General features: G+C 40.4%; 1 protein-coding gene across 1 annotated transcript in view; it reads left to right on the forward strand.

Annotated features, from left to right (window-relative positions):
* Positions 1-15167: 15167 nt before the first annotated feature.
* Positions 15168-22198, forward strand: part of FAM83B (family with sequence similarity 83 member B) — a 45574-nt gene continuing 38543 nt past the window's right edge. The window contains exon 1 of the mRNA XM_075148030.1: positions 15168-15671. Coding sequence (XP_075004131.1) covers positions 15228-15671 — 444 coding nt within the window. The 5' untranslated portion in view covers positions 15168-15227. The remainder of the gene's footprint in view (positions 15672-22198) is intronic.

Below are 22198 nucleotides of genomic sequence, written 5' to 3' on the forward strand. Positions count from 1 at the left end.
TCCATTTACTACGATGCCAGTAACTCCTTGGAGTAACCTACTCAGTTCCACTGTGCCAGTCGCTCCTACGCATTTCTCAGCATTCTGGTTAATGCATGTCCAGAATGTACTTGCTAACAAAATAAGTTCCAGTAGCTGTTATGAATTATAACACTGAATTAGAACTTAAATTTTACACTACACAGAATTAAAACTTGTATGAATCTCCTTTCTCCCTATCTTCATATTTCCAGTCTCAGAGGCCAAGATCACCCTTTCCGCCAGGCATTTTCAGAAATCTCTCAAGGCTTCTTCTAGGGGTAGTGTGACTCCTATGTGTCACTTGACAACATGGTGATCTCCACTGTGCTATTTTCTATCTGGCAATGGAGTAAGAAGAATTCAGTCAAACACATAGTCACTCAAGTACTTCTTACCATAAATATTATGATGTTTGTTGTACCTGGCTTTCTGCAATGCCTAATCTGAAATTAAATCAAATCAAAACTTATAGACAAGGTTCGGAGCCTCAGTGCTATGTGCATTTTTGCACTTTATTAGGCTGTGGAGGAATGTCTTGCAGCAATAATGGACAAACTCACAGGGGAAAGGAGAATGAAAATTTAATTTTTCCAGGAATAGCAGGCTTTATCAGGAAACTGAATGACAACAAGGAAAAGAGCAAAATTTTGACAGTGAAAAGAAGGTATGTTACAACAGTATGTATGTACACATTCAGGTAAGGGGATAAGGGAGATTACACAGGAGCCTATTAAGTCATTTGCCTATAAAATAGCCCTCAAGGAACACTTTTGTTCTTATCACATCTGCAATTACTTGTATTGATATTTCTCACTCATCCTTTTGTCTCTCGCTCTGTGTTACTTTTGACATAGGCAGTAGTTTTCCAAATTCAGACCATGAGTCATTATGACCCTCCTTCACAAAAAAACCTATTTCTGCTATGAATAATATAGCAATTAAATGCCTAATGTTACTGCCAATTTGGAGGTTATTGATCAAAATCTAAGTGTTGTTGTCTACTTGTCTTCCAACTCCACTATTCTTTTATTGCTTCCTACTACCAGGATATGCATAATTAACAACTGGACATAACCTTGTATTTGTTGTGTTTCCTTTGGGTGTGGACGTGTTGCATGCTGGTTCATGTGCTGATAGAAGGTCACCAGTGCTGCACGTTTCTGAGGTCACCGGAAGCCTTCCTTACTCACTGCAGTTTATGCACCAGTCTTCTCTGATGCACTCTGCTCATGCCTCCGCTGAGATTTGCGCCTGAACTAAAGCTGATTGAAGGAAATTAAAATGGGAGCGTTTTCTCTCATTTCACTGCAAATCACAGTAAATGAAAACTGAAATATAGCTGAGAGGACTAGAACCAACTAGTCCCTAAGTACCTAAAACCCTTTTGATCTGAGCATCACGTGGGATGCAAGAGGAGGAATTCAAAGCTTCTGGATGTTGATCAGGCTTATGAGTTAGGTGTGAAGGTGCCCAGAGGGGCCAAGATCTGTGTATACACAGGCACAGAGCAACAGGCACCCTGGAGCTTTAAAACAGAAAAGTAAGACCCTGTGGAGTCAGTTTAGGTAACAGTTGAGAAGGGCTTATTTGGTGAGCAATTTTCAACACAGGTGCCTGAGGTCCTGTGTTAGTCATCAAAGTCCCTTGTTAGAGTTGAAATCATTTTGGCTACTTCATTCAGAAGTCGCTTAGGCTTTGATAAAAAATGAAAGGATAGCATTCACTTCATTTGGAGAGGGTTTTTATGCTGCCTTACATTTTTATGATAGTCTGCCTCATTCTAGCTTGCCTTACATTTATAGTTCAGCATGACTGAACTTTAGATATTTTCTAACTTCAAAACAGTTCTTTTTTTCCTGTATAAATGATTCCATTTTAAAACCAGTTTAATTCTTGGCAAGGGCAACTGCCAATTTCCATGTTCATAACCCAGCCATTTTTACTGAATTACTCCTTAGTCTATGTATTTTTTGTCCTGAGTTGAACCACCCTTATTAATTTACTAATTAAGTACAGTCAGATTAGGATTGCCACTTAAATGTTAATGTATTTGTTTGATCAAAATGAATTGCAAGCACATGATGTCTCATAATTGGTAAACGTAAGATGATAGCTCAAATCCACCTCTGGGCCTTTATCACACAGGTTAACAAATTTCCATTTCAGATAGCTGAAGGGAATGGAGAGAATCCACAAACGTTTGAATTTATGAGTATGTTTTGCCCAAGATACTGTTCAAGAACTTGACTATTTCAGATTAACCATCAAATATCATAGAGGACTCAAAGTGTTGAATTATTTCAAGGTTTGATGCACAACACAATCTCTCGTAGCCATATCAATATTATTGATAAAGTACTGAAACTTTTCAGTGTGTTTGTTTGTAAACATTTGACATAAAATTTCTCTCTGACATGAGATGGTCCAATAATAACCAGTAAAATCTCACAGTATTTGTTTTGCTTGACTTGCAGTTTCCTAAGTGAGAATCGTGTATACTCCGTACATAAGGAATCCACATAGCATAACGGAATTATGGTTTCAGATCTAAGCTTGTGTTTAAAAATAATACGTATTTCTGGGCTTCAGGATTTCAAGACAGACCTTAAGGATATTAACAGCTAACTGAAGGCTCCAGTCTCAAGCTATTACTTCTCACTACTTCTCAGTTGCTTCTCTTATAATCTGGCAAACCCCTCAGTTTCCTAGAGGTAACTTCAGTGCTCTTACGTGCTGATAATATAAAACTCTTAAGCTTGTAAAACCAAAATTTTGTTTATCACCAGGTAATTCCAGTTAAAGACTAGGTGCTATAATCTAACACACAACAGAGAAGCATAAGGGAAAATTGCCTTTTAGCGAAACTCTAGTGAGGACTTTACCGTTCTAGGGATGGAGTAAACTCTGTCAGAATTACAGCTGTTACAGGAAGGAGAATAAGTATAGAATCACAGTATCACAGAAAAATTAGGTTGGAAAGGGTTTACGGAAGTCAGCTAGTCCAACGTCCTGCTTCAAGCCAGTCTAGCTGAAAAATTAAGAGGATGGCCAAGACCTTGTCCAGTCATGTTCTGAAAATCTCCACAGAGGCGGATCCCACAAGCTGCCTGGGAAGCACATCCCAGTGCTTAACCACCCTCACAGAGAGGAATTTTTCCGGTGCCCAATTAGAATTTCCCTTGCTGCAACTTGTGATTGTTCCGTCTTGTCTCATTGTCACGGAGAGCACTGCCTAAGTGCCATCACAATGTATCTCCTTCCTCCCACAATCTCACAGCAAGAGTTTTTAAAAACATATTGAAACAAGTGACTCTTGTATTTTCTCTACTTGGGATTTCAGTTATGTTCATGTTTTCAGTGCACTTTATCCGTCATCCCCAACTCGCCTCTGAAAAAGCTGGCAGCTGAAGACAGGTGGCTACAAACTTCCCCATATATTTTGTTCTAACCACTTACCGTCAGAGACATGATGTTGAATTAGATGGACCTAGTATAGCTACTTCTGTATTTGTATGTTCTTTCTCTTCTGTACTTGAAACATCTCTAATTCAACTCAGAGCAATTGTTCACAATTTGTACTTGGATTTGAAGTTTGCTGTGTCTGTTTCAGAGTAGGAGAAGCTTCAGTGTCCATAAGCTTGTCTACTTTTCACAACAGTATTAGCTGATTTGATGAAAGACATTACCTCTACTTAATAATCTGTATCACTGATATCCTTATTTTATCATGGCCACAGTAACACTACTTCTACATTAATTCTGAAGACAGCTTGATAAATGCAGAGTAAATGATGTTTGTTTCATTACTTGTACATATATGTTAACAACCTCACACTCACTGTAAAGCACCAAATTAAGGGGAAAGCATTTGCTGAGCTCATGTGTGAATTCCAGCATTTGATTTGTGTCATTCAGCCAATAAACAGTCCCCAATCATAGGCCATTTGTGTTTTCTGGACAGGTATGTGCACCTTGTCTTTGAGGATGGAATATTTTTGGAACTTGTTTACCACTTATACCATTGATAATAGCTGCCTTGGCTATAACTTCATTGGTAGTTTGTGAATCTACCCAGAAAAGAATAAGCCTGCCATTTCTAGCAGCTGCATTCAGACTTATGATGTTGTTGATACTTTGGAACATTAACATAACTTTCTATGCTGTTGAGACTTTTATGTGATTTTATGATTTGATATAGGTTGCTCTATTCCCTGGTTTATTTTTCACTTCTGCTTCTGCCAGTATTACTATTAATGGCCAGAGACCTCCCAAAGGCATTGTGAAACATTTAATCCTTCCTGAATTTTAGCATTAGAAAAGGGTGACAAGAAAGATGGGCTTGGGTTTACAAAGCTCATTAGGACCACAAGCACCCAAGCAAACACTAGGGTAACACTGAAGGCTCTAAGCATCCGCTGTAACCAGCACTGGGAAGAAAACTAGCTTCAGGCACTTCTGGGATTGGAAGGAGACAAAGACCTTTCATCCTTTTGCCAACCTCACCTCCAAGCAGAGAGGTGAATACTAGGCCAAAAGCGGGTCCTTGTAAGTGCCAACACAGGCCTGTCAAAGTGGTTATAGCTTTGAAAATAAACTGTGTGCAAATTGAGCAACAATTTGTTCCCTCTAGCCCTATTTCATTTTTCTCTTTCTATGCATTTATTTACAGGACTCACCTTTTTTCTCAGTCAGAAGCAACCTAGGAGCTGTGAATTCTCCTTTTGACTAGAAGATCCTTACGGCTATGTAGTGAGAGTCTACACAAACCCAGTGTACTTGTTTCAGGTTCCTGGCCATGGCCTAATGCAGGATTTGGATCTGCAGTTCATTAAAAGATTAAGATCAAACAACAGCAGACAGCTTGCCATTCCATAAGGGAATTATTCTCCCTTCCTATGGGGAGCTGAACACTCATGGAACCTGTCCTGAGGAGAAACAGCTTAAACGGGAAAAGCTATTTTCCATTACTAATGCATTAACAGCAAACTGGACTTCGATGTACTCAAAATCTTGGTCCAACTGGTGTATCCTGGGTCTAAGGCTAGCTTTTAATAATTTGATTCTTATACACAATGTGAAGTTGTATATAATAGTTTCTATAATATTAAAAATGTATACTATAAAAAATTCTCTGTAGGTTTACCTTTTACTAAATCAGTATAAAATTTTCATTATTGATCTCTGCATTACCCCAAAGTATGTCTGGCTTCAAGAGACAAGCATATTCATCCCTAATCTCTAAAGCCTTAAGCCCTGAATCTCGATCACAAAATATATGGTTAAGATTTTGTCATTCAAACTCCAGCAGTGCACCAGCCCTTGGGAAGATGTGATGAGAAGGACAGGCTAAGCCCAGTAAGGAAGATACTCCAGAAAGTTTCATTTCCTGGAAAAGTGAGCAGGTGGAGAGCAAGATATAAGAGAGGTTTCAAACCAACCGGAAAAATGGATGTATTTGTTTTTTTGCTTTATTTTTTGGTCAATTTTGTATTACTGCCTGCTTGCAGTAGTAATAGTACAATGAGTTCTATTTCCGAAGTAAGGCAAAGGTGGATGTTAAAGTAAGGGCAAGTGAAAAAAGAAAAAATAATGACAAGAGTCAGCCTGAAGTATGTATTTTGGAAGCTACAACAACCACGTGGATACCACCTGGGCAAAAAGATTTCTAAGCCTGAGGTTGAATCACAAGGACACATAAAATCTCAGAAGACCTCAGAAAATATGAAGGTTTAGGTAAGCTTGAAGAAGATACCTAACTGTGTAACTAAAAAACTTGGCAAGCCATGAAGAACACAGAGAAACTGGGTACCTGCTGCTAGCTGTGCAGCCATCCTTCCCCAGGGGCAGGGGTGGAACCATGTCTAAGGGCACACACAGAGGTCTAGGAGCCTGTAAGAAGATCAAGGGGAGCTACCTCTCTGACCCATAGAGAAGGAAGTGAATCTGAAGTAAGGAAACTGTACTCCTCCCTCTTTTTTATACCTTGGCCTTAGCATGCTCTGAAGGAATACAAGAACAGCTGTTTGAAGTCAGAGCAAAGGTCTATGTAGCCCTGTATCTGTCCTTCAATGACTAGCAGCGCATGTAGACATGCGGTGACGAGGAAAAGGAGAGGAACGAAGCATGGGGGTGGAGAGTACTTTGTCATTCTCCATCAGTTTGGAACTTCTTGTCTCAGAGCCTCCTGAGCCAGAGATGTTGTCTTCATATTAGAGCAGACCTCAGAGGAGTTTCCTTCTCTGTGTTCAGGCCTCCGCTGCGTTTACAGTGAAGCTACATGTTATGTGATGAATCACATTAGGAAGCTTCAGTCACCAACTTCATTCCCAACCTGCAGAGTACCAGCCTGCGTGGTTCTTCCTCAGATGGCAGCTGTTCTTCACCTTTGATCATCGCTCTCACCCTGCTCTTTTATCCTATCTCTCAGCTATATATATTGGGGGCAGAAAATAAAGACTGGTGGATTTTCATTTATTTTACTTGTGTCTCTAAAATAAGATGTTTTGCATAAATTTATTCATCTCTTACCATAAATTCCTTAAAGAAAACCCTCAGATTCTCTTCATAATTGAACTTCCTGAAGTCATTTCAGTAGGCTTGCACAAGGCTTTGACACAGGACCTGACCTAGGACAAAAATCTACCATATAGTATATAGCATATATACCAAGGCCACCACATCTGGGTTAGGAACCCTCTCTCAGTAAAAGATCTTGACTTTAACTCTTTGTATTTCAACTACTGGCCATTTCTTGATAGAAGCTGTGGGGCTAACTGGTAAACTAATCACTGTTTGGCCAAGTATTGCCAAGTATTTCCAATATGTCACTATGACCAAATTAACATATCCCTGATTTAAGAATAAGATACCAAATAGAGGAGGTTATGATTATTTAATTTGAAAAAGCATGTAGTGAGAGTAGGACACCAGCTTTTCCATATTAATTTGTACTTTTCTGTATCATTTTTCTCTCTGCTACTTTATGGAAGGTGGGGGTTTTGTATCATACTCATCAAGCTTTGTATAAATGCAGTGCAGCTCCTTTTATAACCATATCTGTAATAGCACATTTCCTCTAATTTTAAGATCAGCGTGTGGAGTCTCTGTGCTTACGCTTTAGATGAGATGGCCTTTGATTTGTAAAAAGTATGAATCTTCAGGACTGTATTCTTTCTTCATCTGTTTAAAATCTAATAAAGCTCAACTCATAGATGTCATGAATTGTATAAACATCCACTGCTTCCAAATCAATGTCCCTTTTAGTAAATCTAAATTAAGTCTTAGTAAGCATGCAGTAGGAATATAAGTATCATTCATATAAATATTTATCCTTAATAATTATTCATATCATAAACTTATGGACTGGTATCATTGTATATGTGATAACAATCTTTTATCTTCTGCTTGCATTCAGCTAGACCCATACATGGCAAGATGATCTGTCAATACAAAAAAAAGAACTGACAACTGGAAACTGATGGAAGTCACAGAGTAGATCATCCATCAGCACCATCATCTGAGTACCCAGGTCACTTAAGACAATTGGTGTTCTTTCTGATCACATTCTCAAGATGGTGGTATCAAACATATGGAGTTGATTCTTTTTTCCCATGAACAAGCTATGTCTACATCAAGAACTTTTTTTGTAGTTTTGAGGTTTCGTGAGTCCGTGGGATTCCAGTAAAATGATTCCAATCAATAGGATGCTTCAACTGGTCTTGCCCAATGTTACATTTCTAATGGCAAAAGAAAAGGCTGTTTAGGCAAATGAGAGCCTGGCCAGTTTCTGCAGTCCATTCCCCTCAAACTGCTGCAGCTCCACAACTTTAGGAGTAAGGATGCTGAAGGGCATAACCCTGCCTCATCCTTTTAGAATCCAATTTTATACCTATTGTTTAAGAATTTGTCTTACCGCTTATTGAGCTTGCTCATACCGTCTGCCTCCACTGCGTCCTGTGGTTGTAAGACCCAGAAGTTTACTATCTGCAGAGTAAAAACATGCTTTATTTTGACAGTTGACTGTGGATAGCTGGTTTCCAAAACATGTTATCCAAGCTAGGTTTTATGAAATGTCCAGTTTGGTATAGTTACTAGAAGGCTTCAGTTGGTAAACTGAGGCAGCCCCCAGCTGCGTGGAAGAATCTCCAACAGCATTTGCCATCCCCCTTTTCTATCTATCTTCTATGCAAGGGCTTTCTCCATATTTAAAAAGATGTGTTTAAGTTTTCTTCGTCTCTTCTCATTGCTCTGTTTACCATTAATTTTAAAGTTGGCACACTGTACTGGCTATTTAGAGCATCTTCTCCTTAGTAACAACAGCAAAAATAATGCCTTATTATTACTGATATTATTGTTGCTGTTTCATACTGTATTGTTCATTTGTATTGCATGTGTGCATGCATGTTGCTTAAGATCTCAGTATTAGATCGGTTTCCCACTGAGCTGGGCACTGTAAAGGCACAGAAAAAAACCCTTTTCTTGTATAGATACTAATGTAGCAAAAAAACCTAGGTCCTTTTTTTCATGCAGATTTCCTTATTTAGAAAGCTATTACTGGTCTCATTACAGCTTTTTGTTTATGCTAAGCCGGTATTCAACTACTGATTTCTCTAAAAGACAGACCCAGTAATACTTGTAAATTTTATGTAATAAAAGTCCAATCAATTCAGCCAAGGTCAAAAGTGCTTTTGTGATCATCCATCTACCTTCCTACCCTTTCAAAAATCATTTTAGAAAATAGATCTACTCTTTTAAAAATTTACGTGGCCCTACCTCTTTATGGACAAGTTTCCACAGAAAACGTTCTCCTTCCTGACCACACATTTTCATGGGATAAAAAGTGCTGTGTACTAACTATAAAGCACTAAGTACATTTTAAAAGTTTGTTTGTTTTTACAGCAGTTTTTCCCCTTTATTTTTCATCAAAACCAGGGAAATTCTTTTTCGGGTGTGAGAAGAGTCTAGTCATTTAATCCAGGTGATCCTATGTCTGTAAAGGATAGTCCATGAGTATATTGACACCAACTATTTCCTCTTGTGCATTCCATTACCTGAATTAACTGTAGAGAAAAAGTCACTTCCTGGCGGCCACCAGACTTATGCATTTATGTATGTATATTGTTGTACAGATACTACATATTTTTACTTTTTTTTTTTTTTCTCAGAGAACTGTCATCAAAAACTCACAGTAGCACCATGCTTAGCTTCAGAAATAGGATATACCCTGCACTTTTACTATTGGGCAGTAAAGGTTAGAAAAAAGGTTTGTGCTTAAAGGCAGACTGGATGAATTATTGCTGATAAAGCATAACTGTCAGGGTTACACTGCATTGTCTTAAATGGCTCATGAAAAAGCTGCCTGCAGTTATGCACCACAGGGTACAATATGGACAAAGCCTATAAAAAGTTTTCTACCTATTGCCATTAATTTAAAATGACAAAGAAAACTCGGTGTGCTTAAGCCTCAGTGTGCTTAAGTCATGCACGCATGTGATGTGCTGATCTATTGGCAGTTGCATGATCCTACTAAAAAGATGATCGTGTTTTGGAAGAGCCTTCCACAGAGGGCTCTCAAACGTTTCCAAACGTGGGCTTGCCACGTTGGGGTGCCCAGTCTGCAGGCAGGCGAGGAGGATGATGCTGGCTGCAGGAAGGCCCGGCTGGCACCGCAGCCAGGATGGGGGGCTCTGAGTCCATTTCTCTAACCTGAGACATCACGAGCAAAAGAAGAGCATTTTAAAGAAATTGAGCTATGGAAAGGGGGCTCATCCACACAACCTAATTTAAAGGTCTCAAACGGGTATCGCTCCCTTGCCGTGACTCGCTCCCCCGGAATTAACCTGGAAACCGTGACTCGAGGCTGACGGCTTTATTTTTCTTCAAGCCAACCTTTGCTTTGAGTTTTATCTCCCACGCACACGCACACCCCGCTTCCAGGGGCCCCCCGCGGGGCTGCCGATGTGCGCGGCTGGGGCCGGCCCCCGCCCTGCGGGACCGCGGGCGCCCGCGGCTGCCGGCCCGCCCGGCGGGCAGGGCGGGCCGGGATGGGGCGGGGGGGCGCCGCCGCGCCCCTGGGAAGGCGCTACCCTTCGCTCCGCGCGAGGGCCGGGCTTCCCCAGTTCAGACAAGCCCTTGCCCCGCTCCCGCGGCGGCGGCGGGTTTGGTGCGACACCGTCCTGACATGTTGTAACTGGTTTCCACACCCACCGCGCCTGAGAGCGACGGGAAGTACCTGCCATGAGCCCTGCGCCGCCTTGACTCGCCGCCGCCGCGATCGCAGCAGCCGGGTTGAGCCGCCCCCCCCCCGCTCCGGAGGCGAGACCCCACCGCGGGGCACCGGCGGGGTAAGTGGGTCTCCCTTCTGCCTCCCCCGGGACGGGCCGGGGCAGGCTCGGCCCCCGCCGGCCCCGCGCTGCGGACGGGCGGGTGGGGCGGCCGCCCTCCGCCCCGTCAACGGCCCGCTCGGTGCGGGGTCGCGGGGGGTTTGAAACGGGGGCGCGGGGATCGCGAAATGGAGGCGGCGGCGGCCCTTCTCCCGCCGCGGGCACCTGAGGGGAGCCGGCGCCGAGCGGCGGGGGGGCGGCGGCGGCAGAAGGGCCGGGCGCGGGCGGCGGCCCGCGGGGACGGGCTCCCACGCCGCGCTCCCTCGCGGGGCTGTGTTGCGCGACGCGCCCCCCCCGCGCGGCCGGGGTCCCGCGGGGACGCGTGGCGTTGCGGCCCCGCCGTGGCCGGGGGTGAGGCACGTGCGGTGTCCTCAAGGCTGAGGCGTGTCCGAGCACGTGGCGGTGCCAGCGGAGGGCTGGTTGCCTCCGTTTTGCCAGAAAAGTTAGCTTTCTGGTTTAAAAACAAAAAAACAAAAGAAGAAAGAAAGAAGCAGGAACGCTCGCGGTGTTGTTTTTCAGTTGAATTTGATGCCGTTTGCATCCACGGAAAATACTGTCATTTCATTAATAACGAAATAATTGCCTGTCACTGCTCAAAGTAGGTAATTATTATTTATTCTTGATACAATTCCTTAATACAAAGGTTGGTGGAAGGCAGCTGTCGTAAAACGCCTCTTTATTCTGTTAAAGGCTGGTCACACCAGGCCCTTAAGCGGTGGGGAGGCTCCTCAGCAGAGCCGCGGGTCAGAGGTGCTCAGGTGGATGCCCCAAAAGCCATACCTGAGAGAGGGGCCTGCGACAAGATGTTCCCGCGGTTTAAATTTCCTTTTACTGAGGTGGCAAGGTTGAAACTTTATGCAGAAACTGTCAAAGCAATCGCATTTCCTTTGGAAAAGAGATAAGGACATCCCAAGGAGAGCACCGTGGCCAGGACTTTGCCAAGGACCGGCTGTACGAGCCTGAGGTTAGAGCTGCTCCCCAAAGCTGCTGAATAGGAAATTTTTCAAATCCTGAGAATATTAGTAAGGCAGGGAAGTTGCTTGTCTTTAGCTCTAGCCTGGAGGACTGTGTTCCTGGAACCACTGCAGAATGTTGCATGACTTTCTTCAGTGGGCATTTGTCATCTGCTGCTTTTGTGGAAGCTGGGATGCTCTCTGTATCTTTCTGCAAAAAGGCACATTTACTTTTCTTTCAAAGAAAAAGCTCTGTGCTTGCTGGGTTCCTGATAATGGCACTGGAAAAGTCCAAGCATGTTGTTAATAGAAGGACAAGATGATCACATCAGTGCAGGATTCAGAATTCGTGTTCTTCAGAGAAAGATTCAGTTTTAGCAGCTGCATTGGAGTTTAAATTCAATTTAAGCCCATTAATGGCACTTAATAAAAAAGTTTTAAGTAATTGATCCCTGTGTGCAAGCAGAGAAGGTGACTGATACGCTGGGCTGGGATTAACAGCCAAGGTTATTTCTCAGAGGGTGAACAACAGCTTTCCTGGTGCTCGTAAAATTTGTAATTGTGTACATGAAGTCTGATAAAGCTCTGGAAGCCTCCAGAGATGGGCCTCATTCTGCACAACCTTGCTAATAGATTTGTTGACTTGAGGAGGGTCTTTGAAGAATCAAGTTGATTATGCAGAAATCATCATACACGGTTGAAGAAGACACCAAAAAGTTTATTTTAGAATTCTGTCTAAACCTTTGCCTCTCTATCCAAAATTATATTGTTTTCATAGGTATATTTCCTACAAAATAGGTCTTACCTTCTAAGTAGTAAAATACCTGTGTCAAGACATCTAGAGCTTTTGTCAAATACACCTGAAGCCATCATTTTAATTTGGGAGTTTTCTTTTGTTTCTTCTCATGAATGTATCGCATGCTGATGTCCTTAATTCCAAAAACCAGAATTAGAATTTTTTCATTTTTCTCATCTGTACTGTGATTTATTTCCGTGCTGACAGATTTTACATCTACTTTCTTAAATAAATGTGCACTGCTTTAAGCTTCTTTTATAAACAAGCACTTGTAAATCAAAGATCAACATCAAAGATGTTCACTGTAAAATAACTATTCTTGTTTGGAAGACACTGCACCAGAAGTCTCATCTTTCCAAGATTATGGTATATTTATACCCTGCTTTCAGCATAAGTCTGGGCATAAGTTACTGCATTTGACCTATGCCACAATTAATTAATTCATTGTTTTCAATGAAAAGTCAAACAATATACTATACTATTACAAAAAACCAAATCAAAAGAAGCAAACAAAACAACAAAACGCACGTGAGCCAGCGCACACATACAATCATTTTTTGGCTTTTATTTGTTCATAACATTCAATATTTTTTATTGCACAACTTTACATCTGAGTGTAGTCCTGTTCCCTTATATTATTTTCAAAGGAAATAGTGAGAAGAAGAAAAAAGCGATTTAGACAAGCTTTTGAAATAAACGCTTATGTCTTTCTCAACTGTATATATGAAATCAGTGGCAAAATTCCAATTTTAGAAGTATATCCATTCCAGAGTAATAAGAATTTTAGAAATATCTTTCATTTGCTTTTGTAAAATCGGATTTAGTCTGAAATATCATAATAAGACTGACTGTTTTACTACACTGTTTAGTGTCCTGGAGGGCCCTACAAGAGCGGTGCATTAGATTCTCAGTAAAGTCACCTCACTCTAAGAGTTCAGACTCTTCAGAACAACTCAGCTGAGTAACTCTGCATTTTGTACTCCCGGTAGTTTTTCATTCTTCATCTAAAATGTCTTGAAAACCTGTTCCAGATGATTGGCTTCTATGGAACACTGATGCGAAAGTTTTAATTTTACAATATTGTAAGAGTTTGACCTTTGAGTCAGTCTGCCTTGTCTGTACCGCGTGCTCGGTTCTCCGTCGCCTTACATCACAGGCTGTATCTGCATTCGGGCAAAGTGAAATGGTATCACTCCTATTTTATAACATTTTATTTCTACCTGTAAGAGCAGTGTAGAACGAAGCCCTGAATATTTGTCACAGGAATACATGTAATTCTCGATCAGGGCGGGGGGGGGGGGAGAGCAGTCAGATCCCTTTCGCTTGCTGCTTTCCAGTTCACCACAAAAGAGCTACTCTGGAAGCAGCCAGAAACACTCCCTTCCCCCAGGCTCGAAAGCAATTCTATCTGGGAAGATCTACCTTGCTACTTGGCTGAGAGACAGGATTCAAATGGAATTATTTCATATGACATGCTGATGCCAGCCTCAGATCTGGATTTTTCTTTCTTGGTCTTTTTTTAACCTCAGACTTCCCAAGTTCCTCAGAAATCTTGGTTTAATTGAACATTGAATTGGACTTTGGAGTATCAGTAATGTATGGAGATTTTGATTTTCATTCCTTTAGGTTAATGTAGCTAATTTACGTTTCCTTTCAAGAAGGTTCAAACTGTTCGCAGCAGACAGTGGAAAGCAAATGCACTGTTTGCAAAAATATCTGAAAGGTCTTGATGTGAAGAGAGAATTGTGCTATGTCTATATGCCAGTAAATGAAACCTGAACGCTATACGACTATTCCTTGCTATTATACTGCTATACTATTAATTAGGCTTGTAGGGAAACCCAATGTTAACTTTCAAGCTAAACTTTGTATATGCTTTTTGTAACTGTTCTGCCTTCGTTGGATGTCCTTCCTACTTCTGCTGTCTTTCTCTTAAGCTTCATGCCCTATCCCTGAAAGATGAAACAGTGCTACTATGTATCATCTTTCTATTTTACATGGCCATGCTCATGCCACTCTCATTAAAATCCTCCTCCCCTCCTTTTTTTTTTTGTGGCTTACCTGCCCAGTGCAGAAATTCATTGCAGTTTAGGTTTTAGGCGAACAGTGGAGTTGCTGGAGTCCCGTAGGGTTGCACAAACACGAAGGAAGAAACGCTGGTCATTTGTCCTCTCTCTATCTCAAATCCCAAATTGTCGCAGCAGGAACCAACCCTCACAGCCCTTGTTAAATGAAATAAAAAGATGGTAGGAATGAATTTATAAATCATCAGCAGTAAACAACTTACTTATTATTAATGTTTTGGGGAAAAAAAAAAAGAGGTACGATTAAAGCAGCCGCTCCTTTTGGCAGAAGGAATGAGCAGGGTGGAAACTAGACATCACATTGCTGATTCAGAGTTTGATCCCAGATGTGGGAGGAGAAATCTTTCTGGAGTTCCTCATAACTCACTGAAATGAGGTAGGCTGGTCCTGCTTGGGAGCAACAAATGGATTAGATCAGCATGGGAGAACAGATAGATAAGGAGGAGGACCTGAATGACTGTGGTTTCAAAGAAGCCAGAGAAAAAGAATGCGTTGCAGAGAAAGATTAATGCATCAAAAAGTAGGAAATATAATTGGTTTCTGCAGTGTTTGTCTGAACACTACTCTGTCAGTTGTTCTAAAGAGAGTTTTGAAACGCAACCTACGGTAGCGTATTGGAACATGCATTGGGTATGCATTGGTGTTACTGGTACAGAGCTTCAGGGTATTATGAGCTCTGCTGTAGCTTTTAATATAAGAACTTCATCAAATCACTTAATTATGTGTTTAGTTTTGCCTTATGTAGAAGAAGCTCTTTATCTAGCTCTTTAATATTCATTTGGCAATATTTCCAAAACATTTTTAAATTCTTGGAAGGTGCTAGAAAAACTTAGAGCAACGTTACCAGAAAAGTATTTTGAATAAAATCTGTGTACGTGTCATAGATCTCTAGAAATATTCTGATTGTTTTCTTACTTTTCTCTTTTTACAGATACATTTCATCAGCTCATGAATGGAAGTTTAACAGACTTTGTACAAAATATATGTGAAAATGGAAACTTCGTCTTTGCTATCGTCCTTACATGATGAATGCAGATCAGACAACTATATTGAACCTCATTACAAGGAATGGTACCGAGTAGCTATTGATGCTCTAATTGAAGGAGGTTTAGAAGCCTACAAAGAATTTCTTTCCAAAGAGCGATGCTCAGAGTTCCTAGCAGATGAGGAAATTGATTATATTTTGAACAATGTTCACAAACTTCCCCAAAACACAATTTATTCCTCTAACCATGCCATTGATGATACCTCTTCCTCGGGAACCTACTGGCCCATTGAATCAGATGTGGAGGCTCCAAATCTTGACTTAGGCTGGCCCTACCTGATGCCTGGAATTTCTGGTGGCACAAATATTGATCTGCTTTTCCATCCACCACGAGCACAGCCTTACACCATAAAGGAAACTATTCGGAAGATGATACGAGATGCGAGAAAGGTAAACAAAAAAATATTATTGAAAAAAAATGTGGCAATAATAATCTAGTTGGTGTTTTACTAGAGCCTCTGGCAGGAAAAAAAGAGTCTGGCTGCTAACAATTAAAATTGAAAGGTTTTCCTAGACTGAGGTCGGTCTGTTGATATCGCATGCATTAATGTTATTAACCTTATTTACAAGGGATCAGGGATTATTTGGAAGGATTGATGAAGCATAATTACCATTTTACTGTAATGCTGACCAGTCCGTGAGAAATTTGTAGATAATCAGCACACCTTTTCTTTGACCTCAATTGAATATACCTCAAGTGAGACAATTCCATCTAACTTCAGGATATATCTTAAGATTTCTCTTTTGTGTCAGTGGGAACATGCATCAGTTTGGCTCAGTAGCCAGTTGTTATAAGAAAATAACACCTTGGTGTACATCCGACTCATGTACCTTGAGAGTCTCAGGTTTTGTGATTTTGCATGCCAACTGTCTTTGCAGAAATGAGTCAGAAAGTATGCAAGAGAACTCAGAAGTTAAAAAATGAGATTTAGGCAACAAGGAAATAGATATTAGTTGGGTACCTTACCTTCATTTCTGACTAATGACTAATTTATAAGAAATGTACTTGTCTCCACTTAGGGGCACTTGCATCTTGAGTTTCCTAAGGCACACCCGGCTTACACTTCAGTGACAGGGTGCTGTATGTACCACCTTTTGGTTTCCAGTATCCATTTTAAAAAACCACCAAAAAATGTATTAGCCTGCAGATCTGTTTGACCCTGGGCCTTATTACCTCTTTAAACAGACGTGACAAGGTTTCAGAAGTATTCCTAGCAAGACGTCACGCTCCCCTTTCTTCCCCATGAAATAAATGGGGTTCTGCGTGACTCTACTGGCTTTAAATCGGTAGGACGGGCTCTAGCTCGAGCGCATCCATAAACACTTCAGTGGCTGAAATGTGCGTGTAAACGTGTCCAATAGAAACGGACTGAAAAGGGCAGGGAAGGGAAGGACAACAATGTCTTTTTACAATGTCTCTCCTCTATTTCGATAAAGCATATAGTTTGTTGCCATAATAGACTTATCGCTAAGCCTTTTATCCTGCAGTTTACAGTCTAGAATGACTGTACGCTCAAGAAAGAGGAGAGTTAATTACTTCTCGCCCTCTTTGTCCCTTTCAGAGTGAGATTTAGTGTTTTCTGCTTTTGTATGTAGTGAGGCTTGACCGTGACTTGCCCAAGATATTCAGTGATCTTTTTCAACTGCAGCTTCTGAGCTACCAATGTATCCACTGTAAGGGAAACCACAAAAACACAGTTGACTCTATTGCCAAGACTAGTTCAGTTTTGCCACAAGGTCTTGAAATGCCATGAAGAAAGGCTGTTTCCTGTTAGTTGCCATGCTTTTTGTGCCTAGCAGGCTGGCTGCATGCGATCCAGTCCCTTTCCGATGGCTTTCTTAGCTGGTGGTGCTGCCTTGTAAAACCCCATTTTAAGGAGTACGCCTCCTTTGAATGCAGCTATGGAGAAAAATGATTCTTACCCCTCTTTGGAAAAAGGTTGAGTGCATAGTATATTGCCTCTCTGATGTGCTTGTGGCACTTCCACTTTATAAAGAGGATGTTGTGTATGTGTCACTGTCAAATCTGCTGAAAGGTTTGTTTAGTTGATCAGCACAACCTCAACAGCAACAACCATAACACTTTTGATACAGTGATATGGGTTGGTCGCTTCAGGAAGCAGCAATTAAATCTAAAAGACATAGTGTTGTTAAGCCTCTTCTGTCTGCAGATGCATAGGAAAGTTTGAAGGATTTCTAAGTAAGGTAAAGTAAGATATTTAAAACATCCTTACAGCAGGCAAACACTTTGTAAACAGGCTAACCTACTTCTCCTAAGCCACTTATAAAAATTTAGTTATATTAAACAGGGTTCTTTGTTATGTAGTAGTGGAGATGTGTAGTCTTATGAGAATATTCAAAGGAAATAGGAAAAAGTTACACATGAAAAACAGAAACCTGTAAAGAATAAACAAGTTCTTCAGCAAATCACATTAAACCAATACAGCTCTAAGCAAAATCGATGGGAATTTCGGCAAACTTCTGTGGGAAAATAAACAGACTGTTGGAGGCAGGTGTATTCATACCATCTAATTTTAAGCACCAAACCCGAGTGCCTGAGTTCTGGCACTGATTTCGCTGGACTACCTGAACACTCGGTGCAGCAGGAAACCAGCTCCTACAAAGACAAGGCAGAGAATGTTGCTGCATTGATTCACCTCATGAAGGAACCCATTCGATATGTATTTATATGTATATACTAGCCCAAAAATTAATGAAGGAGACTGAGCCAGTTGAAACCTAGATTCTTTTGAATATTTGGAGATATATAAGGATAAGATGACATTATTAGTGGACTTACTCTTGACCTCTTTCATGCTTGATGCATCACAGTGTCACTCCTTAAAATGATCATTACATATGTTAATTTTGACCTTAGGAAGACATGTTGTAAACAATGTTAAGCAACTTGCTTGCTGACAGTGATTTTTCCTGACTAAAGAGGAAAATCATTTGTAAGGCTATGCTACACTAGACTAAAAACAGTGACTATGAAAAAGTGTCATAAGAAAATCTTGTCACTTAGGTGTTTCTTAAATGCATAATCTGCATAAACATTATGCACATCACCTTCATGGTAAGTACAGGCAATATAATAATGGAGTTTTTCTTATAGAAAAGGATCAATATTATTAAATCCTAGAAAAATGAGATAACCATTTTAAGGAGATGAATCCATGCTTGTGATATATGTTTCTGAACTTATATTAGAGCAGGGGAACTGTATTGTAGATAAGATGTCATTACATTGCAGTCTATACTACAGCACTTCCATGGGATAGGTGTGATGTTAGCAGAGTGCCTTAGGTCAAACCTAACATGTCAACAAAATGGGTTTACTGTTGGTGTAACTAGACCTCATCTCCAAATGATACAGCTTGCCAACCACCTTCCTCTGTCAACATAACCTGTGTTCATACAAGGAGGCTGTTTGGCATGACTGTGTCAACTGGGGGGACAGGAGTCTTTTTCAGATGTTGATATAACCACGTGGGGAAAAAGCACTGCAAGGTCTGTCTGACCTTAATGATGTACGGACTTCTGCAAACAAGCCAGTAGCCTTATTTTTCATGTTTTGGAGGCTTCTACCTTTAATCATTGGCAGGTTTCCGGCTTCCCTGAAGCTTGAGATGTTCCTACAGCCTGACTCATTCCAGCTGGGCCGTCTGAACCACAACTGATAATGTTTAGCAGTTTTTCCTGAGAAGATTATTCATCTGGGAAATGGTATCGAGATGATTAGTCATCTGTGTCAGGTTAACGTGAAACTTCCTTCTCTTACTATAAAGTAACACAGAGACTTCAATAATGAAGTCTTCTCTCCCTGTATGACTTTTTGTGAGAGTTGCCTCAAAACTGTCAGTGGTGAGGCTTGTACATGTGTGCAATAAACAGCTCGTACTATCTTCTCAGGCGTGATTGACAGGGTGAGGCAACAGGGAAAGGACAGGACAGAGCACCAAAGGGTCCTTCTGGCAGCATGTTTTTCTCTTACTTCATTAACTGGATTCCTCTCTCCACCACCGAGACATTCCTACACAGTCTTAGAGAGAATGCATAGCTCTGAGTCTTTTAGATTGATATCCAAATAAGGATCATCTCTTCCTGGAGAGAATTCAAACCTGTTTTTTAAAGAACCATGTTGTTTAGACAACCCAAGGATTGCTGGTTTGCAGCACAAGCCAGAAAACACTGAAAGACTTCCCTGACATACTTTTGGGATTTCTGATGGAATGTATGAAGTTGCACGCTATTCGATAAATATGCAGTACTTTTCACTGATTTTATTTTATTCAAATAGACTAGCAGTCTTAAGCCTGGGTTCATAAAATCAGTGATAGTTGTAAGACTTTTTTAAAAAGTTAATTGTTTAGAAGCTCAAATAGAAATTTAGGTGGTTAGTGTGTTCTCATTTCGGAAAATCAAAAAAGGCAGTTGTTTTTGCTGAATTACTCATGATTGAGTTTTTTAATGTGAGAAAGGGTTGCAAAACTTGGACCTTTGGGAAACGATTAAGTTACACTGTAAACAGTAAACGAGTGTAACTTGTTATTAAGTCTTGCTGGACCCACAGTAGGTAGGCCCTTAGTAAGTCAAAAAGGATTTTCTTTGAATTCTTGTGAGAGAGAGTTATATACAAAATCTGATGCCTGTGTTGTCTTCTAGAGCAGTGGACCTAGTCAAATAAACAAAAACAGTTGACTCATTTTACAATCATATAAAAAGGAAAATATTTTCTTATAGTTCTGGTGGGTTTTTTCTTCATTTTGTTTTGTTTTGTTTCAGGCAAGAGTGAGAGGTTGTGTATTGCAGAAAAAAAGATTATTCACTATTGATTTGATTTGGTTGTGTGTATAAAACAACAATAATAATCTAGTACTGGCTGCAGTCTAGTATGAAAGAAAATAAAATTCTTTACGTGCCTATATGAAGAGTGATGTTTCTATACAGAAAGAAACTTGAGGGATATGGGAGTGTTGAGCAATCTTTTTTAACTCTCTCAACAATACTCTTTGCCAACTACTTTAAATGTAATTTGAACACAGACTGGAACAATGATAATGAATCGTGCTTGTGGCAATGCTTGTCTTAGCTCATTAATTGCAGCAGTCCAAGCAGATGAGAGAAAGGGGCTGCATCTTTTTGTTCATAAAAGCTGGAGCAATCTGCTGAATTCAGGGAGAGAGAATAGATAAATGCAATAGTCATCCTACTCAAAAGTTTTTTATATTATCTGTAGAGCGTCTGATAAACAGTGGATATCTTTTTAAGCTGGGAGTAACACGTAGAAAGACTCTGTTCTCAACTGAAGACGTATAGGCAACATTTTACCTGCAAAAATATTCTACCCCACAATGATTTCAGCAGGTGCTTTTTGGTTCAGCTGCTACGCTGGAGGGGGCCTTCATCATTCACTTCCACTCACCTTCTGTTAAATGACTTCCTGTTAGTTGAAAACCAGCATGGCAGTCATGCGTATGGTTTCCAGGTGAAACGTGATTTTTAGATTTTGATAGATTTATTAGAGAGAGTGAGGTCATGTCCCAGCTTTTCTAATCACACAGGGCACATGCCATGCATTGGAAGAGGACACGTGTCTTGCTCTTGGTGCTATTATTGTGTGACCCGGTGTCAATTTTTTTTGTCATCTGCTCACAACAAGTAATTATTTCAGGTATTTTATCTGCTTGGATTTGCCTTTGGAGTCTTCACACTATTTTACTTGCCTGTCCCCTTCTCCTCCTGCTATCCCTCCACGTAAGGGTGGTCCCAGAGCAGTCACAGCAGTGCACTTACAATGCAGACAGAGAGGACTGCCATCGATGGGACACGTCTGCAAGCACTTTTATAGTCTGGAGAGCCTTGGGACTTCTGTGAAATGCATTTCTTGTACGCAGTTGCTCTAAAAATTAAACGCACAATTTTTCCTGGTAGCCCTCCCGTTAGGTGGGAATGATCCAAAACTGAAAAGCAAGCAGAGGCTAGGGCTAGCCTGGGGAGTGGGAATCTGATAAAACCATTTTTAATCAGTTGCGGTGGTTTTTTACTCACAGGTAAAGTGAGTAAAAGTGACTCTGTCAGGTCAAAGGTTTGCAAGACTATTTTGACGTCTTTGATGCTCGTATTTTGTATTAAAAGATGTAATTAACTCATTTATAGGTATTGCTATTTTTATGTCACAACTGTGCTAATGTGTTATCAAAATATCACACCTCCGTGATGGATTTAAAAACGGAATAGGGAAAATTAAAGGCCAGATCTTACAGGCAGCTGTATTTCTTTATTAATGTCTGTCTCATTCACATATATGTAAGAAGTGAGCGTACACATATGCTTTGTAGCAATATTTTTTCATTAATACCTTTTCTCCCATTGTCATAAATCTTGTCAGTCAAAACAAAAGTGCTATTAAAAAGTCATTTATTCTTTTTGCACATTCAGTAGATTAAAATATTCTTTATCATATTGCACAATAGCTTTGTACTACGATATGCTGAAGCAATTATAGGTCAAAATATGCTATAAATACAAAACCGTTAATTTGAAATAATTTTGCCCAGGCAGAATGCTTCTTTCAGTGCCCAGTCCAGTGTATTTGGGTTTTGTTCCTCTCCTTTTCTTACTTATCAAAAAAAAATGATAATGTTGAAGTGCTATTTTTGTTCTTCTGAATTCCTATTCTCAAGAGAACTGAGTTTTTCTGATTTTTTTCAGTCAGAGAACAATCTTGCCTGAAGAACTATAGCCTTAATGACTTCACATTCATATTGCCATAGGCCTTTTTTGATCTCATGCAGTTTTAGCATAGCTTTTGATCTCTAATAACTTTCCAACACAGCCAGTGATGCTCTGAGGGATGGGGGGACACATTTTGGCTGATTTTAAACTTTAAATTTGTTTGTTATGTATCAAAATTT

This window comes from Calonectris borealis, chromosome 3 (assembly GCF_964195595.1).
Source record: "Calonectris borealis chromosome 3, bCalBor7.hap1.2, whole genome shotgun sequence".
Lineage (NCBI taxonomy): Eukaryota > Metazoa > Chordata > Aves > Procellariiformes > Procellariidae > Calonectris > Calonectris borealis.